Source organism: Mesocricetus auratus, unplaced genomic scaffold (assembly GCF_017639785.1).
Source record: "Mesocricetus auratus isolate SY011 unplaced genomic scaffold, BCM_Maur_2.0 Super-Scaffold_100172, whole genome shotgun sequence".
Taxonomy (NCBI): Eukaryota; Metazoa; Chordata; class Mammalia; order Rodentia; family Cricetidae; genus Mesocricetus; species Mesocricetus auratus.
In genome coordinates, this window is record NW_024429253.1 from 524,346 (window position 1) to 548,692 (window position 24,347).

General features: G+C 48.2%; 1 protein-coding gene across 1 annotated transcript; it reads left to right on the forward strand.

The window, feature by feature from the left end:
• The first annotated feature begins 246 nt into the window (after positions 1–246).
• Naif1 (nuclear apoptosis inducing factor 1) lies at positions 247–5,903 on the forward strand. The gene is made up of 2 exons (XM_040736902.1): positions 247–1,030; positions 3,218–5,903. Exons 1-2 carry the CDS (start codon positions 520–522, stop codon positions 3,694–3,696), a joined length of 990 nt encoding a protein of 329 aa, XP_040592836.1. The 5' UTR covers positions 247–519; the 3' UTR covers positions 3,697–5,903.
• The last annotated feature ends 18,444 nt before the right edge of the window (positions 5,904–24,347 follow it).

Below are 24,347 nucleotides of genomic sequence, written 5' to 3' on the forward strand. Positions count from 1 at the left end.
CGGCACCAACAACTGAACGACAGACTGCTTTCCCAATGGAAGTGAATAAAGAGCATGTGGGCGGACGCCCTGAAGCGACAGACACGCCTTTAGACCAATGGCCAAGCTAGTTCTAGCAAATAGGTGTGTCCTTGAGAGGAATGGCAGGCCTGAGAGCCAGTGATGGGCGGAACATTTGAGCCACGCTAACCTGGAGGGCGGGGCTTCCCAGGGATGTGTCCAGGGGCGGGAAGAAGGGAAGTGGGCGGATCTCCGCACACCCCAGCGGAAGAGGCAGATTCAGGAAGCCATTACGCAGCTGGCTGGCGGCGGTCGGGCCGGTCAGGGCTGGGCCCTACGCATTTTGCGTAGCGAGGGGGATTACTTAAGGCCTCGTGCTTGGCCTCGAGCAAGCCCTGCCTGTCCCCCTTTGGGGGGGAGGGGGTTGGTAAGTGGGCGACAAGCGAGGCTGAAAAAGAGGAGGGAAATTGGGGTTGTTAAGGACATTATAATTTCTTTAAAAAGAGGAAAGGGGAGGCCATGGCTGTCCCAGCCAAGAAGAGGAAGATGAACTTTTCAGAGCGGGAGGTAGAGATCATCGTGGAAGAACTAGAGCTGAAGAAGCACCTGCTGGTGAACCACTTCAATGCTGGCGTCCCTCTGGCCGCCAAGAGTGCAGCCTGGCATGGCATCCTGAGAAGGGTCAACGCTGTGGCCACCTGCCGTAGGGAGCTGCCCGAAGTCAAGAAGAAGTGGTCCGACCTCAAGACCGAGGTCCGCCGCAAGGTTGCCCAAGTCCGAGCAGCAGTAGAAGGTGGAGAGGCCCCAGGGACCGCAGAAGAGGACGGAGCTGGTGGACCTGGGACAGGCGGTGGCAGTGGGGGCAGTGGCACAGCCATAGCTCCTGTACTGCTGACCCCTATGCAACAGCGCATCTGCAACTTGCTGGGTGAGGCCACCATCATCAGCCTGCCCAGTACCGCCGAGATCCATCCCGTGGCCCTCGGACCCACGGCCACAGCAGCTGCAACCACGGTCACCCTGACACAGAGTGAGTGACCTCTCCTGATCAGTTCAGCTGCATAAATGGGAAGGGCCAGCAAGTACTGGGGCAGCCTGGGGCAAATTTGCTGCCAAGGGTCAAAAGTCAGATGGCGATCTTGAAAGACCATGAGGCTTTCCAAGAACTCCCCAGACAGAAGTGATCTTGTTCTTCTGGGGGACTTCCTCTGCATGTGGATAGCTGGATGCCCATGACTTCCACTTGCTGACCTATGTAGTCTTGAAGACAAGACTATATCCGTAACCCCATGGGAGGACTTAGGATCTGCTATATTAGTAGGCAGCCAGGATATACTTGTTGAATGACTGGCTAGGAATAATACTGCCCAAGGGAGACATCCATTCTGCACAAAGATATCCTGTGTTTTCAATACACAAACATTCACCAGGCACTTCTCAGAATCTTCATGGTTCCTATCTAGTCACCCATTCATCAAGAAATTTATGCTGGGTACCAAAAATACCAAAGTAGCTAACATTCCCTGGAGACTGGGGAGATAGCTCAGTGGTAGAGTACTTGCTTGGCACCACAGAAATTAAATATATAGGCCGGTTGTATACTACTAGAGCATATATATACATGAATAGCTTTACTATGAGATGGGAAAACCCAAGCACTCACAAGAGGAAAGGGATTTCCTCGTGTGAGGGAAACACATGGTTGATGGCTCTCAAAGGTAAGGGAAATAGGAGGTGGAGGTGCACACCTGTAACCCTACCATTCAAGAGATGGATCCTAAGGCTCAATAGTCAGCCAGCCTAGCTTGTTTGGAGAGCCCTAGCCCAGTGACGGGACTCTGTCTCAAGAGAGAAAAAGAAAAGATGTTGGCAGCACCTGAGAAATGACACCTGAGGTTGTCTTCTGATCCCCTCCATGTGTGCACAAACACACGTGTGCCTACGGATAAATGAACATATAGACACGGTCTTTGAAAAGACAAACAAGATTGACATCTCCCATGTGCATGAAGCTCCAAACACTAATGTCCCTTCGGAGGTTCCTCGATAAGTGATAAGAGAGCTAACTTTGGTTAGGTTTTGTGTTTGAGATAAGGATGTGTGCCCACAGCTGTGAACTCTGCTCGGTCACGATAGGCTTTGAACTGTATCTACCAGACTCTCAATGGTGTGTGGGAGTGTGCTCTCCCCTGCTTATTTCTCCAATCCATATGAGGTGGGAAGAGCAGGAAAATCACAGGTCCAAGTTGGGTACTGTTCTGGGACAGCATCTTCAAGGATAATTTAGGGGTTTTTTTGTTTGGTTGATTGGTTGGGTTTTGTTTTGTTTTGTTTTGTTTTATTGTTGTTGTTTTGGTTTTTGAGTCAGGGTTTCTCTGTGTAGCTGACTGTCCTGGAACTCACACAGTAGACCAGGCTGGCCTTGAACTAAGAGGTTCACCTGCCTCTGCTTCTACCTTCTGAGTGCTGGGATTAAACATGTGCACCACAACCAGGCTGGATGTTTAGATTAAAGACCAAAGTGAGACAGAGAGGCACTTTCTGGACATGTAAATTGCTGTGACTCTTCCTTTTTTGATTGGCACACAGAAGGGATAGACTTAGTTCAAAGCCACTCAGAGAAGTGGTTGTATTGCATCATCTCTGAAATTGATGGCACGATTTCTAACTCTTTTTTTTTTTTTCCGAGACAGGGTTTCTCTGCATTGTTTTGGAGCCTGTCCTGGAATTCTCTGTGTAGACCAGGCTGGACTCGAACTCACAGAGATCTGCTTGCCTCTGCCTCCCAAATGCTGGGATTAAAGGTGTGCGCCACCAATGCCCGGCGGTTTCTAACTCTTGTCATTTAGAGGATTCCTTGAGCTAATGAATACAGCAGAGTGGTACATGAGTATCCTAAGGTTTTGCTGGCATTATTGTTGGCATCTCTGTATTTGTCAGATCTGGGAGCAGCTTCTCTTTGGCTCCAATAGAGTAAAATCCTGAAACCTGGTTGGAGAAGTATCTGGGTGGTACGGCACATGCTTAGCATATGCAAGGTCCTGGGTTCCATCCCAGCCTTGAGGAACAAAGAGAGCTGAACCTCCCAGATACTGTGTTTTTGCGTCGATACACCCGGGGGAGGCCTGAATCCCCCTCTGCCTCCCTGTGTTGCAGAGCCAATGCCATTCCTTCCAAAAGATGATCTGCTTCTGCTTTTACTCTTTCTTCTCGACAGTCCCCACCGAGACCACCTATCACACACTGGAGGAGGGGGTGGTGGAGTACTGCACAGCGGAGGCTCCTCAACCCCTGCCGCCTGAGGCCCCGGTGGAGATGCTGGCCCAGCACACAGATGCGTCGGTCAAGCCGCAGGCGCTGAAGAGCCGCATTGCCCTCAATTCCGCCAAGCTGATCCAGGAGCAGCGGGTCACCAACCTACACATAAAGGAGATCGCCCAGCACCTGGAACAGCAGAACGACCTGCTACAGATGATCCGGCGTTCCCAGGAGGTGCAGGCCTGTGCCCAGGAGCGGCAGGCCCAGGCCATGGAGGGCACCCAGGCAGCCCTGAGTGTCCTCATCCAGGTCCTCCGGCCCATGATTAAAGATTTCCGGCGCTACCTGCAGAGTAACACCCCCACCCCGGCCCAGGCCCCAGTCCCTGACCCTGGACAGGTGGCCCAGAATGGGCAGCCAGACAACATCATCCAATGAGGACAGGGGTCAAGACCAGTTCTCTGCCATAATTGAAGGAAACTTCTGTGGACTTGTAAGTGGTTTCTGTGAGTGGCTTTAAGTGGACCATGTGGATAGCTTCCTCTTGGATAGATATTTGGGGGCTTGTTAGTCTGAGAGAAATGAAGGAGGCTGGGAAAAGGAGATTTCTAGTCCCCTAGAACCCAGTCTCTTAATTCAACCTCTGGAGCTGCCTTGTTGAAATCTGGAAGATTACCTGGGTGTGTGTGTGCTGATGATAGGACATCACCCAGACTCAGTCCAGGTCGACTTTAAAGACAGACTGGTTCTCATGGGGCTATGTCACAGCACAGGGTCTTCAATGGGCTGCCCCACCTCAGGTGCGACATCTTTTTCTGTGCCATCCCGCCAGTGGCGCTGGCAGAAATGCAATAACACCCACCTAAGAATGTCTCCCAGCCCCACTGGGAAACCCAGCCCTTTCTTCCTCTCATTGTGCTCCATGCTCAGGGGACTCTCCTTACAGCTGTGTACCACAACCACCTCGACACAGCCCAGCTCTTGGAAACGCCCTGAGCCGGACGCAGCCGGCGGGGCTCAGGAATGCTGTGTGTGGAGGGAATGGGTTGGCCTCGCTCTAGTCTTCCGAGACACCTCAAGGGAGGGGTTATGCCGTTGCCCCACCCCCAGACTTTGACACAGGTGGGCTTAGGTGCTGTCGGTATTAGAAGGCGGACCCCTGTGGAGATTTGTTTCCTGCTGCAGTGCACTTGAGGTGAACCTCTAATTTTTATTTTATTTTATTAGGTTTTTTTTTTCTTAGAAAACTCACTTCTAGCCAGTTGTATTTATTCTATAGCTGAACCCTTTCTGGGAGGGCTCTAGCTCTGTGGCCACGCTCTTTCCTCTCTGCTGGACCACATATCTGAAGGGCAGTGCACACTAGAGCCCTGCTCAGCATCCCCTGCCCTGCTCTGTTACTCAGTACCTGGTGCGCTGTAGATGCCCCTCCTCCAGTATGGCTAAGTGAATCCCACGCAAGGACTCTCCTTGAGTGAGACAGGGATTGGGGCCTGTTTGATTCTGTGCTCCAGCAGGGCGTAAGGTCAGAGGGCTGAAGGACTTGTCTGTCTGAGACATTTACAAAAACCTTAGCCAGGCAGGATTTGTCTGAATCTCTTTCAGACTTGCTGTTGAGTGCTAGGGTCTCAGTCTCCCCACGGCACCACCCCATTGGCCATTCTGCTGCCATAACTGGGCCAATCATGACCACTGGCTACAACGTAGTTCCAGGTATTAGTCAAGCTGTCCTTCCCTGCATGCACACACTGAGATGCTTAGCACCATTCTTATGGTCCCAGGAAGTGAACCCCTGGAGACAGTTAGGAGGTGGCTACCCGCTGTCCCCTTCTCCAAGGAGGCCTGTATAATGCCAGCTGCTGAGAGGGGAGTGAAGTGGACCTCCTCACCCTGTGGAGCCTGTTGGCCCCAGCAGGGTTGCTGCAGGAGGCTCCTAAAGATTTGGACCCAGTTGGGTTCTCCTCTGAAGTTAGAAATCTGAGCCAGCGTTGTATCTGTTCCATTTGTGTGTGAAGAGGAAGCCTACATTACTTAAGCCAACTTTTTCTTTCCGGGTCACAACTTTAAATTAAAGAAATATCACTTTTCCACACACGCTTCCCTGTGTCTTTATTGATCACACGTAGAAATAAACTATGGTTTCCAGGCTAAATCTGGTCCATCACCTACTTTTGTTTGTTTTGTTTTGTTTTTGTGTTTTTGATACAGGGTGTCACTATGTCGCCCTGGCGGGCCTTGTTGTAGCTAAAGTTATGTTTTAACTTTAAATTACTGTACTTAAGAGATCTATAAAACAAAAATGTCTCTCACCAGAATGCCCCACTTGCCTAAGAAGAGATAACTTCCTGGAATGCTGGGGGCTGTTGTTCATGTAAGATAACAGGCCGAGTGTTTTTGCTTCTGTAAACAAGTTTGGTTGCCCCAACAGCACAGGATGTGTTTGATCACACATAGGCAGGAAGTACATCGGGATATATGCTTGCCCCCGATTGGACTAGGTGGGAAGTATGTGTAGCCTTGTGTGTTTTGCCTTTCCAAGCCCCTGTCTAATGTAATTTGATGCCATGCTCTGGGAATCCCAGGTGTGGACCTGGCCAGTGCCCATCATCTTGACCAGTATTCAATAAAGCTTTCTTCAAATTTGACTAAAAAGTTGTAGTGGTCTTATTCTTTTTTTTTTTTTTTTTTTTTTTTTGGTTTTTCGAGACAGGGTTTCTCTGTATTGTTTTGGAGGCTGTCAGTCCAGCCTGGCCTCGAACTCACAAAGATCCGCCTGCCTCTGCCTCCCGAGTGCTGGGATTAAAGGCGTGTGCCACCACCGCCTGGCAGTGGTCTTATTCTTAACTGGTGGGATTAGTAATTTCTGGAGACTCCAGCGAGATCCAACCACCCACCAGAATCTGAAGCTGGACCTTCACTCTGGGACACTGCAAGGCCCTGAGGTGACCTTTCATTTTGTGAACTGCCATGCTGAGAGAGGCAGCAAGCATCTACAGAGACCTCCCCTGGTAAGTCACAGTCGTTTTCTGAGACATTTGGTTCTGCTGGGATCCTGGTCTTAGGATCGATAGAACCCAACTCTTCCCCCATCCAAGGCAAAAAAGTGAGACGTTGCGGGGCCCACCTGAGGTTCTTGGCCTGGCTCTGTGTCTCATTTGTCTTGTCTTTGTAGAAGTTTTGCTGCAAACATGGGAGCTGAGATGAGAATGGACCAGGCTCAGATGGAGGTATGGAAGATGGTGGCCACCACGTGCTGGTTTCTGAATGGTTCCCTTTGAATGTGATCTGCCTGTGCTCCGGATTTATTGGTTTTGTTTTTGCTGTTTCTGCTGCTGCCAGCCACCACAGCTAAAATCACTTGCCATGACTGCTTGGATGGCCAAGGCTCACAATTTATCTCTCAGCTTTCTGGTCACTGAATTCAATTTAGCAATAATTCTAAAGTGCTTTTGGGTGTGGATAATATCAAAGTTGTTTTATGCTGTTCTACTTTATTGAAAAGCTGGCTCTGGGGTTGCGTTGTGGCTTTCCCTTCTCTAGACCCAAAACATGCTTATTTAAAAGTTTCCTGTCTGTCCTATGTCAGATGGTCCACCCAACTCTGTGACAGGGAAAAGAGAGGAAAAACAAAACAACTAAAATAGGTAGGTAGGTAGGTAGGTAGATAGATAGATAGATAGATAATAAAAAATTAGATTATTGGTTTTACAGAGAAACCCTGTCTTGGGGGAAAATAAAAACCTGGTACACACCATTAATCCCAGCGCTTGGGAGGCAGAGGCAGGTGGATCTCTGACTTGGAAGCCAGCCTGGTCTACAGAGTGAGTTCCAGAACAGCCAGGGCTACACAGAGAAACCCTGTCTCAAAAAAAAAAAAAAAGTCACCCAGGTGGTATTGGTTTTAAAGGCATGAAGGGGTCACAAACAGCAGCTGAGACGTGGCACTGTGTGGCAAGGCTAGAGTTCCTAAAGAGAGCCCAGGAGAGGGACCCCAGCAGTTTTGGAGATACTGATGCCAAGTGATGGCTACTGGGAACAGCAGTCACAATGAAATGGAACCTGCTGGAACTGAGAAAATGGGCTGTGTGCTGCCAAGGGTGGGGCCAAAGAGGTGACCTAAGCCCCCTGGGGAAGCTCAGAGGACTGTGGGTGAACCCCAGATGTTGAGCAGTGAGCTATTTGCATGGTTGGTCTTTGCCCTGTATCTTCCCTCTTGAAGTGAAACAGGTACTTTAGTTTTAACTTTGCAGGAGCCCACAGTTCAGAGATTTTTGAATCCTTAAAAGGAAATCTTGGGCTGGGCGTTGGTGTGCACGCCTTGAATCCCAGCACTCGGGAGGCAGAGGCAGGCGGATCTCTCTGAGTTCGAGGCCAGTCTGGTCTACAAGAGCTCGTTCCAGGACAGCCTCCAAAACAATACAGAGAAGCCCTGTCTCCAAAAACAAACAAACAAACAAACAAACAAACAAAGGAATCTTGGAGTTAAAAAAAATGTTTTAATCTGTTGGGAAGTGGTAACACACACCTTTAATCCCAGTATTCAGGAGACAGAGAGAGGCAGATGTCTGATTTGAGGCATGTGTGATCTACAGAGCGAGTCCCAGGACAGCCAGGGCTACACAGAGAAACCCTAACTGAAAAACAAATAAGCCAGGCGTTGTTGGTACACCCCTTTAATCCCAGCACTCGGGGAGGCAGAGGCAGATGGATCTCTGTGAGTTCAAGACCAGCCTGGTCTACAGAGCAAGTTCCAGGACAGTCTCCAAAGCCACAGAGAAACCCTGTCTCGAAAAAAACCAAAAAAAAAAAAAAAGAAGAAGAAGAACAAAAATGCAAATTTCTTTTTCTTTTCTTTCTTTTCTTTTTTTTTTTTTTTTTTTTGAGATTGGGTTTCTCATTGTAAGAGTTCTGGCTGTCCTGGAATTCACTCTGTAGACCAGGCTGGCCTTGCACTCACAGAGATCCACCTGCTTCTGCCTCCCGAGTGCTGGGATTGAAGGTGTACACCTCCACCACTACCACCTCCCAGCATGATCAAACTTTTTAGTGTGTTCAAAACTGTACTTGCAGTCATGCTAAGTACTAATGTAAATAATTATAGAAATAAGTTTTACTTTGCTTCCCTAAATCAAATAACTAATAACAAGTAAAAATTACTTAAAAATCTAGTATACCTTAATAGGTGGCTCTCAACACTTTTCAGAGAGAGATCCGCCTAATATGTCATTAAAATGTTTACTGGAAGAAGCTTCCCGTGACAGACAAACATGCCAGCTCCTGGAGACGAGACACAGATGGGGCACAGACCTGGATTCTGGTGGCACAAACCACTGGGAAATACTGCCCATGCCTTGCCTGCTGTCAGGGCTCTGTGCAAACTGTGAGTATAGGCCACTTTTCCCAAGTTCCTCATCCACAGGGAAATCTCTCAGACATTCTGGGTCTGGTAGCTGAAGGCCCATGCTGTCCTACACGGCAGCCAAAGGTGTGACAGGCAAAGGTTACCTCTGCCCCACTAGGGTTATTGTCCAGGAAGCTGGCAAATCTCCGTCATTTTAATCAACATAGAGGCCATTGGGTCTATATTTCCTGCTATAATTTATCCTTCTCAGAGCTCTGATGGGTGTTGGTGACTAGGCTAAATGTACGTAGCTTTGTCCATTTGGCAGCAGCAGGAAACCAAGGCATCCCCAAGGCTACAGCTACCTTTGTTAGTTCATTTCATAAGTAAAATCAGGTCTTTTTCTATAGCTACTGTGTCTCCTGATGAGAAAGGAAGACATGTTTGCCTTGCTAACAGGCTTCATGTTAAAGGATAAACAGGTTTCAGATGTAATTTTTTTTTATATTCTTTTATTTATTCTATGCAGTGACTGGACTCAGTAATTAACCGCCTGTGTCTCAATGGTAAATGATTAGATTTATTTTTAAAAGGGGTGGTTGTTGTTGTTTTGTTTTTCAAGGCTGGGTCTCTGTGTCACAGAGCCCTAGGTGTCTTGGAACTCACTTTATAGACCAAACTGGCCTTGAATTCACAGGGATCCGCCGGCCTCTGTCTCCCAGGTGCTGGGATTAAAGGCATGAGCCACCATGCCCACTTAAAAAATAAATAAATAAAAAGGTTTTAACCTTATGTAAATTCTGAGGGTCTAAGAAAGTATGCAAATGCAAGTTGTAAAGGTATATAATAACATATGACTTAAGGTAATATAAAAGTTTCAGATTTCTTTCCCTTTCTATGATATTGTTATACTAAGATTCCAAGAAGTTTAGAGTTTTAACAATCAATGGAATTGCCGGGCGTTGGTGGCGCACGCCTTGAATCCCAGCACTTGGGAGGCAGAGGCAGGCGGATCTCTGTGAGTTCGAGGCCAGCCTGGTCTACAAGAGCTAGTTCCAGGACAGCCTCCAAAGCCATAGAGAAACCCTGTCTCGAAAAACCAAAAAAAAAAAAAAAATCAATGGAATTTTGATAAGCTATTAATCTAGCTCTGATAAAACAGTGACCAAATCATAGTCACAAGATCAAGATTTTAAATTTCCTTTGATTGTCATCTAAGAATAGACTTAAAGGTGCTTCTCATGGGGCTAAAATCATCTCTGTCCAACCTATATATCCAACCCTCTGAAGAAAAGAAAAAATTTTCATGCTTTTTAACCCAAAGCCATAGCTTTTGCTATGATTCAAAAGTTCGTTTCTACTCCAGCTGTTTTAAAGACACCTGTTAGCTACTTTTTCTACAATGCGAATTTCAGTACAGATTACAGTGGTAATGTTAATTCAGCTAAAACTTGTATCCCTTTTTGTAAACTAAAATATCACGTAAACTTGAGTTAGACTTGGATCCACCTCTCACAGGTCAAAGGACTCCAGGTAAGCACATAAGTACAGTCCAAGTTTCCCCACCTGCCTATTCCTGAGGGTGAGATCTCTCTCTCTCTCTCTCTCTCTCTCTCTCTCTCTCTCTCTCTCTCTCTCTCTCTCTCTCTCTCTCTCTCTCTCTCTCCCTCTCCAAACAGTTATGACCCCTGGACTTGTTGAGAGCTGGTGTGAAGATTGCTCCCTGTCTCTTCAGCTAGGTCAGTGAACCAGATGGTTCTGGTAAATGCCGCATTACCTGAATCCCCTTTTGGCTTTTGACTGACATTTCAGCCTTCCTGGGCCCTGACAACAATGCTCCAATTTCAGCAGGAAGTAGTTACAGAAGAGAGCATGTCACCCCTTATTCTCAACAAATGACTGAAGGGTAAGTCAAAAGGAAACTCCAAGGCATAGTGCCTATTGGCATACCAGGGAAAGTGCCTGTTAAAGCCAAATGGACCAAGATCCATCCACAGGTAGATTCTTTAGCTAAAGTAGTTTTACAATATGATAGGGAACTCAATATGCTATATATAGAACAAGGAAGTCATTGTATGGCTTTAAGAGAAAATTGTTGTTTCTATACAAACCATTTGTGTATCATTAGAGATAATCTGGCTATATTAAAAAATTGCATTGGGGTGGTGGTAGCACATGCCTTTAATCCCAGCACTTGGGAGGCAAAGGCAGGTAGATCTCCATGAGTTCAAGGCCAGCCTGGTCTACAAAGCTACACAGAGAAATCCTGTCCCAAAAAACAAACAGGCATGCATTCATTTAAGAAACTGGCTGACCTAGCTGACTTATATTATGATAACAGAGTTGAGTAGCTGTAACCACCAACAGCTGGACCACAAAGCCTGAAGTATATACCCGGATTAGTGATGGCCTTCTGATGTAGGGACAATTATCCAGGTCGTACCCAGAACCTAGGATAAACTCCAGGAGAGAGTGCTTGGGCTGAATGATGTGGCATAGCACACCCTGCTCTTAGAATGAGTCTCGTGGAGCTTTGGCAGGATTCCAGATCCCGTCCCAGAGTGCAGCCTCTCAGGAGTCTGCTTGGCAGACTGGTCTTCTGAAAGGATCTGGGTTCCCCAGGGCGGGCTCTGTTCTTCCCTGTCACTGTTTAAAGGCCCTGCCCTTAGAAGCTGTAGTCACTGAGTCCCTACAGCAGCGGCAGGAAATGGGTGCCGATATGGTTCTCACTGCGCAGTTGAGGACACTGAAGGGTCAGAGGTCAAACAGCCTGTGAAAGGCCACCAAGCAACTTTGCTCTCCAGGGAAGTCTGTGCCTTTAGCTACATATTTTTTTTTTCTAGTGCTCTTACCATTGTTCTGTATCCTTAGTCCTTTTGCTGCTTAACCTTTTATTCTGAGTGAGCTAAATCAGCCTGGCTGGTCTTGAACTCACTCTGTCACCCAGAAAAACTTTGAATTTCACATCTCGATGTTTTAGCCTTCCAAGTAGTTGGGTTCACAGGCCTGCCATGCCAAGCCAGGTTTTATTACTGCTTTTAGCTCCTAACCTACCTTGGCCTTTGGGCCTGTGAGACTCAAAGTCACTTGGAAATGAGTTAAGCCTGTGTTGTAATTTAAGAAAAGCAGCTACAGAGAGAAAGACACCATGTGACAGGGTTCAAGCACAGGGTTTTTGTTTGTTTGTTTTAATTAGGGAAAGGGATCATAAAAAAGGGAAAGGGGAGGGGGGAGGCTGGCCTCTGGGACAGGAGCAGACAGAGAGAGGAAAGAGAGGAGCGAAGGGGGGTGGAGATGGGGAGGGGGAGAGAGACAGATGGGGAGAAAAGGAAAGAGAGATAAAGGGAGGGAGAGAAGGGAGAGGGGAGGGAGAGAGGGGGAGGAAGAGAGAGAGAGGAGAATGGGAGGTGGGCAGGGAGAGAGAGGAGAACGGGAGGTGGGTGGGGCCCGTTTAAGAGAGAACATAGTGACTATGCACAGGAGGTGCTCTTAGCAGCTGCAGCTGAGGGCGTATCCTGTCAGAACCTCAAGGGCAGGCCAGTATAGGTGCCCAAGTACTAACAGACCGCCCTTGGGGAACTTCTAGGTCAAGGAGGCTCCCCTGCTCATGACTGCATTGTCTTCTATTTAGAGAAAAGGTGATGGTGATGCATGCCTTTACACCTTTAATCCCAGCACTCGGGAGGCAGAGGCAAGCAGATCTCTGAGTTTGAGGCCAGCCTGGTCTACAGAGCAAGTGCCAGGATAGCCAGGGCTACACGGAGAAACCCTGTCTTGGAAGGAGACAATAATGGTTTATTTAGAATAAACCCAAAGTACTATGATGGATATGACACAGGCAGAACTCTCCTTTGTTTCAGGTTATTTAGAGTGAGGACAATGACAGAGCACTTGCTAGCAAATGCGAAAGCCACGGGTTCTATCTCCAGCACTTGCACATACAAAAATAAGGGTGATCTGGAGGTATTATTTGGGGGGATTATCCCCTGAAAATATGAAATGTTTGTTTGTTTTGAAACAGGGTCTCATTGTATATCTCTGGCTGGTTTGGAACTTGCTATGTAGACCAGGCTGCCCTCTGACTCACAGAGATCACCTGCCTCTGTTTCCAGAGTACTGAAGTCAAAGGCTTGGCTTGTTTGTTTTTGAGACAGAGTCTTAGTCTGTAACCCTGACTTGCCTGGGACTTGTCATATAGATCAGGCTGCTGTCAAATTTATGGTGGCCCTCCTGCCTCTGGATTACAGGTGTGTTTCACCTCACCTGGCTGGAATTTCATATAACAGAATTTTCCAAGTCACTGACAGGTGTCACCGGTGGCACACCCTTCTGACCTCAGCCCTTGGGATGCTGAGATAGGAAGGTGGCAGGTTCAAGTCTCCATAGCCAGACTCCCTCAGAAAACCCGAACATGCTCTAAGTCAGAATGTGAGATCCTAGGTGGGAGGAGCTTGGATTTAAGGTCAGAGTAGGTTACATAGCAAGGCTGCAAGGTGGGGTGTTGGTGGCGCATGCCTTTAAAGGCAGCACTCAGGAGGCAGAGGCAGGCAGGTTTCTGTGAGTTAGAGGCCACCCTGGTCTCCAGAGCAACTTCCAGAACGGTTTCCAAAGCAATACAGAGAAACCCTGTCTCAGAAAACCAAAAAAAGAAAAAGAATGAAAGAATGAAAAAAGCCAATACCTTGCCTAAAGCATCTTCAGGCATCTTTGGAGCCAGTTATCCTGGTACTCAGCAGGCAGAGACAGGAAGTGCACAAGTTCTAGGTCAGTCTGGGCTAGATAGCAAGGCCCTACCTCAAACAAACAAAATAATTATTTGGCCCCTCCTGGATCGAGTCTTCAAGACACCACCTCTCCCAGTTCTGGCTGTGGGGTCCTGGTAGAGACGAGGGAAGGCTCTGGCTTTGGTTAAAGAGCTAAGAATGTAATTCAGTGCTACAGCACTTGCTTAGAATGCCGGAAGCCCTGAGCTTGATTCCCAGAAGCATGTTAACTGGACATGGTGACTGACGCATGCTTGTAATCTGGGCACTTGGGAGATAAAGTCTATTGGACCAAAAGCTCAACATTATCCTTAGGTACATATTGAGTTCAAGGTCATCTTGGAAGATGTGAAACCCTATCTTTAAAAAAAAAAGACTTTGGCTGGGTGTTGGTGGTGCAGGCTTTTAAACCCTGCCTCCAAATAAATAAATAAATAAATAAATAAATAAATAAAAGGCTTTGATTGATTGAGCATGCCTAGTAAAGAGGCCTGTGGTGGAGGCATCCCAACCAAGAACACAGGTTTGCATAAGTATATGGAGGGTCAGGAAGGCTAATTGGCTGGTTGGCTATACCAAGTCTGGGAATGACAAGGGCATCTCTCCCCTCCACGGAAGGCTTGCCTGTCTGAACCTCTGTAGCTGCCTACAGTCCACCTGCATGATCACGTGGAGGTCTTCAGAGTCAGCCTGTCCTTTACAGAGGCTGTGGCCTGGGAGAGGATCTCTGATTTCTCCGTGCCTCCACTCCCTCATCCAAACACCTTCTCTAAGCAAGGCTGATTGGAAGTTGGCAAGTTGCTGGCAGACCACTTCACAGGGTTCCTGGAGGCTGATGCCCAGTCAAAGTAGGTTCTTGTTTCAGTAGGCGCTTGCAGTGTAGCAAACCCACCTTAAGACAGGGCTTTTAAAACTAGCGCCATGTGCTCACTACGAATTTAATTCTTTTTGTAGATCTACTTCTTCTGTGTATGTGAGTGCTTTGGCTGCACGTATTGTTGCACAATGTGTGGTGCTGGTACTCTTGGAGAAGAGAGCACTGGATCCCCTGGCTGTGAGCTACCTTGTGGGTGCAGGGAGCCAACTCTTGCCTTTGTAAGAACAATACCCACTGAGCCATCTCTCCAACCCCATGAAGATATTTTATTATGTATTTATTTCTTCTTAGCCAGGGCCTCTCTGTACAGCCCAGGTTGGCCTCAAACTTGTAGAAATGTACCTGCCTTTTCCTCCTGAGTACTGGAATTAAAGACAAAGATCACCACGCCTGGATTTCTCTCTTTCTTTCTTTCTTTCTTTCTTTCTTTCTTTCTTTCTTTCTTTCTTTCTTTCTTTAAGACAGGGTCTCAGCTCTGGCCAACTGGAACCCACTATATAGATCATACTGCCCCCTGAACTCACAGAGATCCCCTGCTGTCACCATCTGGAGGCCAGCTTCCTGGTGGGCTGACACCATGAAGTCAGTTGCCATGTGTTGCACCCTGCCTCTGCCTCCTGAATGCTGAGATTAAAGGCGTGTACCACCCTACCTGGCCCTTGCTCAAGACTTTGCAATTTGAATAGCCTTACCAGTGCTGGAAAATACACTTTTAAGGTGACTGACTTGTCTTGCTTGGAAATCTCCCTGGAAAGATCTCTTCACCCTGGGGATTTCAGACATTGCTTGGACTTTCAGAAAAGCAGACTAGGTCAAACCCAACTATTGGGTTGAAGATAATGAAATCAACCTAGCATGGATGTTTGCCAAGCCTCCACTGTGGCTCTTAAACTGGCCTTTCCCAGGATGGAGGCCCAGAGGCTGGACGGGATTTTGCTGTCTCTTTTCTGCCACAAGGCTGCTTCTGCTCCATTTAGTTCTCTGGCTCTGCTTGGGTTTGGTTTTTGTTGTCTGGTTGGTTTTTGGTTTTTCAAGACAATGTTCTCTGTCTGTATTAGCCCTGGCTGTCCTATAACTCACTCTGTAGACCAGGCTGACCAGGAATTTACAGAGATCTACCTGTCTCTACCTCCCAAGTGTTGGGATTAAAGGCGTGCGCCACCACCACCCATGTTTTACTTTTTAAAGGGAACTTTCCAAGCCCCAAGCAGTATAGACCACTGTCCCCTGCTGCCCTTCCCGTGGCCCCAAGTATCTCTGTCAACTTTGTGGGGTTTCCTGTTCCCTATTTGGTTCCCTTTTCCAGAGGTCTATGGCTCCAGGTCACCTTCTTCAGGGGCGCCATCAGTCTCAGCTCTCAGAGATGATCACCAGGGTTGTCACCCCTCAAATTCAATAGTTGGCAAGGGTCTGACAAGATGGCTCAACAACTTAAGGCACATGCTGCCAAGCCTGATGACCTGAGTTTGATGCCTGGGACCCACATGGTAAAAGGAGAGAACCCCCCCTAAAGTTATCCTGTACCCCGACTTGCTTGTCATCCCCTCCACACTAAATATAGTTAAGAAATGTAAAGGGGTATGGGATTTAGCTCAGTGGTAGAGCGCTTGCCTAGCAAGTGCAAGGCCCTGGATTCCGTCCTCAGCTCTGGAAAAAAAAAAGAAATGTAAAAATAAGCCAGGCAGTTGTGGCGAACGCCTTTAATTCCAGCACTCCGGAGGCAGAGGCAGGCAGATCTCTGTGAGTTCCAGGACAGCCTCCAAAGCTGCACAGAGAAACCCTGCCTTGAAAAAAAAATAAAGAAATTTAAAAATACATTGTTGATAAGACCTCATGGCATCCTTGAGGCCATTCACTGGTTCTCTCTGCAGTGAGTCTCAGCAGCCTCCTTGTTGGCCTCCCTGCTTCCAGGCCCTTCTAAGGAGCTCCTTCAACAGGCAATCCAGCCAGGCCCTTCCCTTCAGTCACTCTCATCCTGACTCTCTGGATGAGGTCTAGGTTCTCCACGTGACTTTGGAAGTCCTCTGGCTCTACCCCCTTCCTCCTTTGTGCTCCTAGATGCAGGCACCACAGAAGTTTAGCACCTAAAGACCCCAGGCTAGGTCTAGCCTGCTGATCTCAGCCTTTGTGGTTTCTCTCGCTCAGGACCCTTTCCCTTCCCTGGCTTTCCTAACTCCTAGCCATCCTTCGTGTCCAGTGTGGACATACGTCTTCCAAGGAGCCTTTCTGGGTCACACCTTGTGTTTCCTCTGTCCTGTGTTTACCACATTGGATTCATGTGTACATGCATGCAATCACTTTAAACGTCTGTGTTCAGCTGTGGGAACTCGCGTGGTTACCTTTGGGGGCTAGATTACTTGGTGTTGAGGGATGTCTTGTATGTGTATATCTGTATATGGCTACGTATGTGCCATGGCATGCCGTGGAGGCAGAGGACAGACAACTTATGGGAGTTGGTCCTTTCCTTCCAGTATTGTGAGTTCTGGGGGCCAAACTTAGGTCATCAAGCTTGGTAGTCAACACCTTCAGTTGACTCGGGTCCGTGGCCTGTACAGGATATTTTAGAATGTTTTTCATCGACAATTATCTACCCACTACAAGACTGTAGCGCCCTTTCCCTTTGTGACTGTCGGAAATGATGTTTCCAGACCTTATCAAATGTTGGGGGAAGGCACAAAAATCTCCTCTTCCGATGACAACATGAGTCTTAGATATAGTTACTGTTCAAGTGCACGCCACAGACCTGGACCATTTTGTTACACCTTTTACTGGAGTGTTGCCTAAATCGAAGGCTGACAACATCACGGTAAGATAATTTGGACACCTCACTACTGGAGAGGTAGACACCAGAGCCAAGACTCACTCATCGGTGGCGCATAGTTGTAAGTGGCAGAGCCAGAAGTTCCCACCAGGTGTGCCTGCTGCAGCCTCCCTCGGTGAGTCACCCTCCCGTGACAGTAGACAACCTGGGCATGAATCACCCTCCCATTCCTGCAGCCTGGACCCTGGACCTGTGACAGAAGCATCAAGGGCCTCACCCTGTGAGTCCCAGACACACCTGAGTGTGGGGACCTTGGGCAGTCCACCTGCTGGGTCCCAGGTGCTTTCAGAGTAACCCTGCCCAAGGGATGATGGAGACGGGTTTGCCAAGATCAATGGTCCAGAGCCTGGCCATGAGGGTAATAGACGGGAAGAAATGATGAGAAAGAGTGTGAAGAGGCCCATCTGGGAAGACAGCACAGTTTTCCAGGGTGTGCTAGCCCCGTCTCAGAGTTTCATTCGCCCACAGACCAAGGCTACTCAGATAACAGCAGCAGCACGGCACTGATAAGGACTTCCTTGCAGGCTTCTGCAGGTGGAGGCTGGAACTTGCTTCTCAAGGTCAGAGATGAGCTCTTGCCTGACTATCCTTTTCAGTAGAAACAAGAATCCCAGGCTTGAATGTGAACTCTTACATACATTTCCAAAACTCCTATGAGCCAAGTGAGGACCACTGGGCTGGATTCAACCCACGGGGGTCAGTCTTCAAGTTCCCAACCCAAAGTCTTTGGGGCCAGTGACTAATGCCTTTGTCTTTGGAGGTGGAGGTTGACCCGCAGGAGGCTGGAGGGCCAGACCCTCTTCCTCTCGAGATCTGACTCCCCTCCTCAATGGAGTGGCTGTCCTGGTTGGGCTGCCTCTGGTAAGGAACAAGCCTCCTTTGCCCAGGCCAGCCTGACTCACCTTGGGGACCTAGACTAGACTCTGCTTTGTCCTCACTGAGTCAGGGTGACAAGCTGCCGTGATACGCACATGCCACCCATTTGTCTGCAATCGAGTACAAAGGGAGACTGGATGTCACAGGAGACCTAGGCTGAGGTCACAGAGGACCTCCAGCAAAATCCTAGATTAAAATGTATCATTAGCCAGGTGTTGGTGGCACACTCCTTTAATCCCAGCACTTGGGAGGCAGAGGCTGGAGGATCTCTGTGAGTTCAGGGCCAGCCTGGTCTACAGAGTGAATGCTTGGACAGGCTCCAAAGCTACACAGAACATAGAAAAACCCTGTTTCCAAAAAACAAAAAGAAAAAAACGTATTATTAATATCATCCGGTTCTGTGTGTGTGTGTGTGAGTGTGTGTGAGTGTTGTGTGTGAGAGTGTGAGTGTTGTGTGAGAGTGTGTGTGTATATGTGAGTGTGTGTGAATGTGTATGTGAGTGTGTGTAAGAAAGCCAGAGAAGGACTTTGTACCATCCTCTATTACCCATTCCCTTCTGGCCTGGCATGTGTGTGAGTGTGTGTGAGAGTGTGAGTGTGTGTGAGTGAGTGTGTATGTGAGTGTGTGAGTGTGTGTAAGAAAGCCAGAGAAGGACTTTGTACCATCCTCTATTACCCATTCCCTTCTGGCCTGGCGTCTGTGTGAGTGAGTGTGTATGTGAGTGTGTGTAAGAAAGTCAGAGAAGGACTTTGTACCATCCTCTATTACCCATTCCCTTCTGGCCTGGCGTGTGTGTGAGTGTATGTGTGTGTGAGTGTGTGTGAGAGAGTGTGTGAGTGTGTGTGTGAGTGTGTGAGTGTGTGTAAGAAAGCCAGAGAAGGACTTTGTACCATCCTCTATTACCCATTCCCTTCTGGCCTGGCCTGACCCCTCATCTAGCACCGTGTTTAGAGGCATGTGCAGCCATGCCCAGATTTTTTTTTTAAGATTTATTTATTTATTACATACACAGTGTTCTGCCTACAGGCCAGCAGAGGGCACCAGATTGAATTGTAGATGGTTGTGAGCCACCATGTGGTTGCTGGGAATTAAACTCAGGACCTCTGGTGGAGCACCACTCTTAACCTCTGAGCCATCCCTCCAGCCCCATGCCCAGATTTTTATTTCCATTTTAATTTTATTCATTATTGTTGTGTGTGCTTGTGTGCATGTCCCAGAGTGTGTGGGGGTCTAAGGGCAATGTTTGAGAGTGGTTGGTTCTGTCCTCTCACCTTGTTAAGGCAAGGTATCTCTGTTCTTTCTTTCCCTACTGTTGATATTACAGGATAGTTTGCACCTGTTAGTGTTAGTTTTCAATTATTTTAGGGTTGGGATTGGAAGGAGGTGTTCAGACTTGGGCATCTCTTTCAGATAAGTTTAGGATTTAGATGGGATAGATATGTTTAGTTTAGGATATAAGTGGATTATAACTTGCTTATCACCTGTGTATATATGTTGTATATGTTTGAGGTTTGTATCAAGTTTAAATCTTTCCTTTAGACTAAAAGGGGAAGTGTAGGGGTGAGCCCACAATACTGTCCATGCCCAAAGGGGACAGGTGAGGATATAAGGGAAAGAGAAAGCAAAAGCCCCCTCTCTTGGAAGCCGGCCACGCTTCTGTCTTCCCAGCTTGTGTGTAAGCGCTTTCTCCTGTTAATAAAAACACTTGTTTCCCCATTGCACTGATTCCTCATCAGCGGCTGTCTGTTTCCTATATCCTTTGGGGCACTCGTGGAGATCAGAAGACAACTCGGGGAGTCATGTCTCTCCTTCCTTGAAGCAAAGTATCTCTATGTAGCTCAGGCTGGCTTCAAACACACACTCTCCTCCTTCTGGCTATAACTGGTGTCTGCACAGCTCACAGGGCTCTCCCGGACATGGAAGTCTGGTTTTGTCTCAGAGGGCCATTCTTCCTATTCTTTTTTTTTTTTTTTTTTTGGTTTTTCGAGACAGGGTTTCTCTGTGGCTTTGGAGGCTGTTCTGGAACTCGCTTGGTAGTCCAGGCTAGTCTCGAACTCACAGAGATCTACCTGCCTCTGCCTCCCGAGTGCTGGGATTAAAGGCATGCGCCACCAACGCCCGGCTCCATTCTTCCTATTCTTAGTCCGTGTAGTTGGAAGGTTTCCCTTTGTCCTTCAGTGGGGAGGATGTGATTCGGGCTGACCCGTGGAATGACACGTCTGAAGCCAAGGGCAGCCCTGCACAGACCTTCTCTCGTTCCACTGCTGGCTTTGACTATGGATTTTCCAGGCCACCACAGCTAAGCAGCATTCCCATTAGTTCTGCGGTCTGTGACACCCCTAGGCCCAGTCACCATGGTAACGGTTGTGGAAATGGCTCCTCAGGAGATTAGGAGGTTGTTTGTCCACCTCAGATTAGCTGTTAGGGCTGCACAGCTGTCTGATGGTGATCTTTTGGCTTGAGAGGACACAGAACTTGATCCTCAGATCACGTGAAGCTACCATTTTGGGAATATGTAGCATAGGAGCCCTGAACTTTGACCACACATGTGGAGACCACAAACACTTCTCATCACCCCCAAGCGCCTTTCCCCATGCCTTAGACTACAGAGAGATTGCTCAGTCCTATCCATGAGAAAAAACAAAAACCCAACCCCTCTCTGCACCTATGGACAGGGAGCTCGACTCCCCCGACTCAAAATCAGACAACTGGTGAATAATGAACAACATTCATCTTTTGCAAAAGTCTTGTTCTAGGGACTGACATATTGGACAAAGGGCAAAAGGAGCCTGTTTTAGGCTGAGGGTACAGCTCAGCGGGTAGAATGTTTGCCCAGCATACATTAAAGCCCTTGATTCCATCCCCAGTAACCCACAAACTATGTGTGGTGAAACACACCCCTGTCCCAGCACTCATGAGGTAGAAGCCAGAGGGTCAGGAGTTCAAGGCCATCCTCAGCTATATGGGAGAGTTTTTGCCCAGTTTGGGATGCAAGAAACCGTGGTTTGTTTTTTAAATAAAGAGGTGGGTGGGATAGCTGGGGAGAAGGCTCAGTGGTTAAGAGCACTGGCTGCTCTCCCGGAGCACCCGGGTTCAATTCCAGCACCCACATAACACCTCACAGCCGACTGTAACTCCAGGTGCAAGGAGCTTTTGTCCTCTTCTGGTCTCTGTGGGCACTGCATACATGTGAACAGACATACATAGCGACAAAAACACATACGGTAACTTTTAAACCAGGTGTGGTGGTGCACGCCTTTAATCCCAGCACTCGGGAGGCGGAGGCAGAGGCGGGCGGATCTCTGTGAGTTCAAGGCCAGCCTGGTCTACAGAGCGAGTTCTAGGACAGCCAGGAATAGACAGAGAAATAAATAAATAACCAGTTGAGTAGGTCTGCTGCTGACAAGATGATTAAGGTGATTGCTGGGACAGGAGCCTAAGCTGGATCCTCAGAGCCCACATAAAGGTAGAAGAGAACTTTCTTCACAAATTTGTCCTTCGATTTCTGCACTAATGCCAGGCACGATGCTCCCTCCCCCCCTGCCCATAATAAGGAAGGAAGGAGGGAGGCACGGAGGGAGGGGAGGTGGAAGGGAGGGGAGGGGAGGTGGGAGGGCGGGCGGGCAAGCACACAGGTGCCTGTGACTCCACCCTGAAGTCCCTCGTGTGTGGGAGGCTGAGGCGGAGGAATTTGAGGCCAGTCTAGGTTTCCTGGATAGTCTGCGTTCCTCAGCCGTCAGCAGCTGGAAGCGTCCTCATGCCCCCTACCTCACCCGAGAGCCGGGATTCAAAACTAAATCCCACAGCGGTTCACTGGCGCTGGGAGCCTTGTTTCGGGGACGGGGCGTCCTGGGTGCTAAAGCGCATTTCCGGTTCCCACCTCGGAACCATGTGTGGGTGGGAGGGAGGCCGTGGGGTGTCGATGATTAACCAAGCCACACGCCCATCGGTGCTCCCTCCCCCTCCTTCCGACCCTCCTCTCTCTCCACGTGTGAGCTTCCTGACGCTGCCCCTGTGGCCACGGCTGATTGGACAAGGATTCAAAGTCCAAACCCTCTGGAAACTGAGCACTGGATCCAGAGGGCTACCTACCCAGTCTTCGCAGCCGTGCGTGGTACCCCACACACCAACAGGCAGGAGATGCAAACAGCGGAGTGAAAAGCCAGGCTGGGACTCTCCCAACAGACAGCTTGGGCTTCCTGACCGTCTCAGGACTGACGCTGAGCCCTCAATGTGCCTTTGAGGGATTTTCATGTTTTTCTGACCGCTCCCTTTTTGTTTTGTGGTCCTGTTACTTGGAAAGACAGTGACTTCCTTATCTTGTTACCGTGACCACAACACACCTGACAAGAGCTGGGGCTTGTTTTGGCTCACCCTTTGAGAGAGCTGTCCTTGCTGGAGGGCAAGGCGGGTAGTGTTATTACCACAGAGCAGGAAGCAAGGGCATGGATGCAGCCGTCTGGATCGTTTTCTCCTTTTTCTTTTTAGTCAGCCCAGGCCGACAGCCCGCCCGTACGGCAACCACACCCATTCCAGCTTTCTCAGTTAAAGCTCCCTGGAAATATTCTTACTGACACTTCTGGGTAATTCCAGGGCCAGTTGTGTTTACAATGAACAGTAGCCACCACAAGCTCCTCCCCTGAGCTGTAGTTTACCTCAAGACCTGTTTCCTCACTGTAAAATGGCAGCACCCTCTCCCCACAGGTCACAGGCCGGTCCCTGCTTAAGCCTCTCCTTCTATAACAAAATCTTTTCTTAAAAGTTATATTTTAAATTGTGTGTGTGTGTGTGTGTGTGTGTTCACACATGGTGTAGAACTTTCAGAGGCCAGTGAGTTTTTTGGAGTTTGGAAACAGGGTTTCTCTTTGTAGCCCTGGATGTCCTGGAACTTACTCTGTAGACTAGGCTGGCCTTGAACTCACAGAGATTCATCTACCTCTGCCTCCTGGGGTGTGCCAGCATTCACCACTCCATTAAGAGGTCTTAATGACATAGATACAGCAGCCATTGTATTTTGCTACAATGATGCTTCTCTAATTTGAGGTTGCACTTAAGTGCCTAGGAAGTCTTATCAATTACTATTATTTTATTATTATTAATATTGTTATTATTATTGTTTTTTCGAAACAGGGTTTCTTTGTGACTTTGGAAGCTGTCTTGGAACTAGCTCTTGTAGATCAGGCTGGCCTCGAACTCACAGAGCTCCACCTGCCTCTGTCTCCTGAGTGCTGGGATTAAAGGCATGCACCTTATTTATTATTGTTGTCATTTAATTTAAAAAATTGTTTTTTGTTTTGTTTTGGTTTTTGGTTTTTCAAGACAGGGTTTCTCTGTATTGTTTTGGAGGCTGTCCTGGAACTTGCTCTGTAGACCAAGCTGGTCTCGAACTCCCAGAATTCCGTCTGCCTCTGCCTCCCGAGTGTTGGGATTAAAGGTGTGTGCCACCAACGCCCAGCTAGTTTAAATTTTTTATTTATGTGTCTGTGTGTCTGCCACCTGTGCACCTTGGAAGCCAGGTCTTAAGATCCCCTGGAGCAGCGGGCGTTGGTGGTGCACACCTTTAATCCCAGCACTCGGGAGGCAGAGGCAGGCGGATCTCTGTGAGTTCGAGGCTGGGATGGACCGACAGCCTCCAAAACAATACAGAGAAACCCTGTCTCGTAAAACCAAAAAAAAAAAAAAATCCCTTGGAGCTAGAGTCATATGTTGTGGGTGCTGGGAACCAAACTCAGGTCCTCTGGAAGAGCAGCATATAGCCTTAACCACTGATCCATCTCTCCATCCCCGTAGTTATTATTTTTTTTAAACACCCAATCATAGCTAGCAGGCTGAAAAGTAATGCCTTGGAATTTTTCGATTGCCTAGGGCCTCATGTAAAAGCTGGGGTCATTAGGTAGGTTTGATGGGGCCTGGTTATCTATATTTTATTTTTTTACAATTTTACTAAAGTATAACTGACATACAATAAAATCCATGCATGTAGTAATTTGATGAATCTGGATGTACATCTGGGATACCATGGCTTTGATGACGGGAATGAGCTGTCATGCAAACTTTCCCTATAACTCCCGGGAGGGTTCTCAGTGCTTGTGTGTGGGCCTATCTGATCCCCACTGTCCCCTATCCTTATCCCCAAGCAACCTCAGATCATGTACTAGTATGAGAGCCTGAGTTCAGATCTGTGGAATACATGTAAAGCCAGATAGGCTTGTTCATGTAATCCCAGCATTCCAAAGGTGAGAGGGGAGGCAGAGACTAGAGAGTCCCAGGAAGGAGTCACCTGGCCTGTCACATGCAGCAGTGGGAGGTGAGGAATGTGCTCTGACGTCCACATCAAGCTGTGTTACACCTGTGCTCACCCTTCAGAACATGTGCAAACATTTTAGCCAGGTGAGGTAGTGGGTACTTGT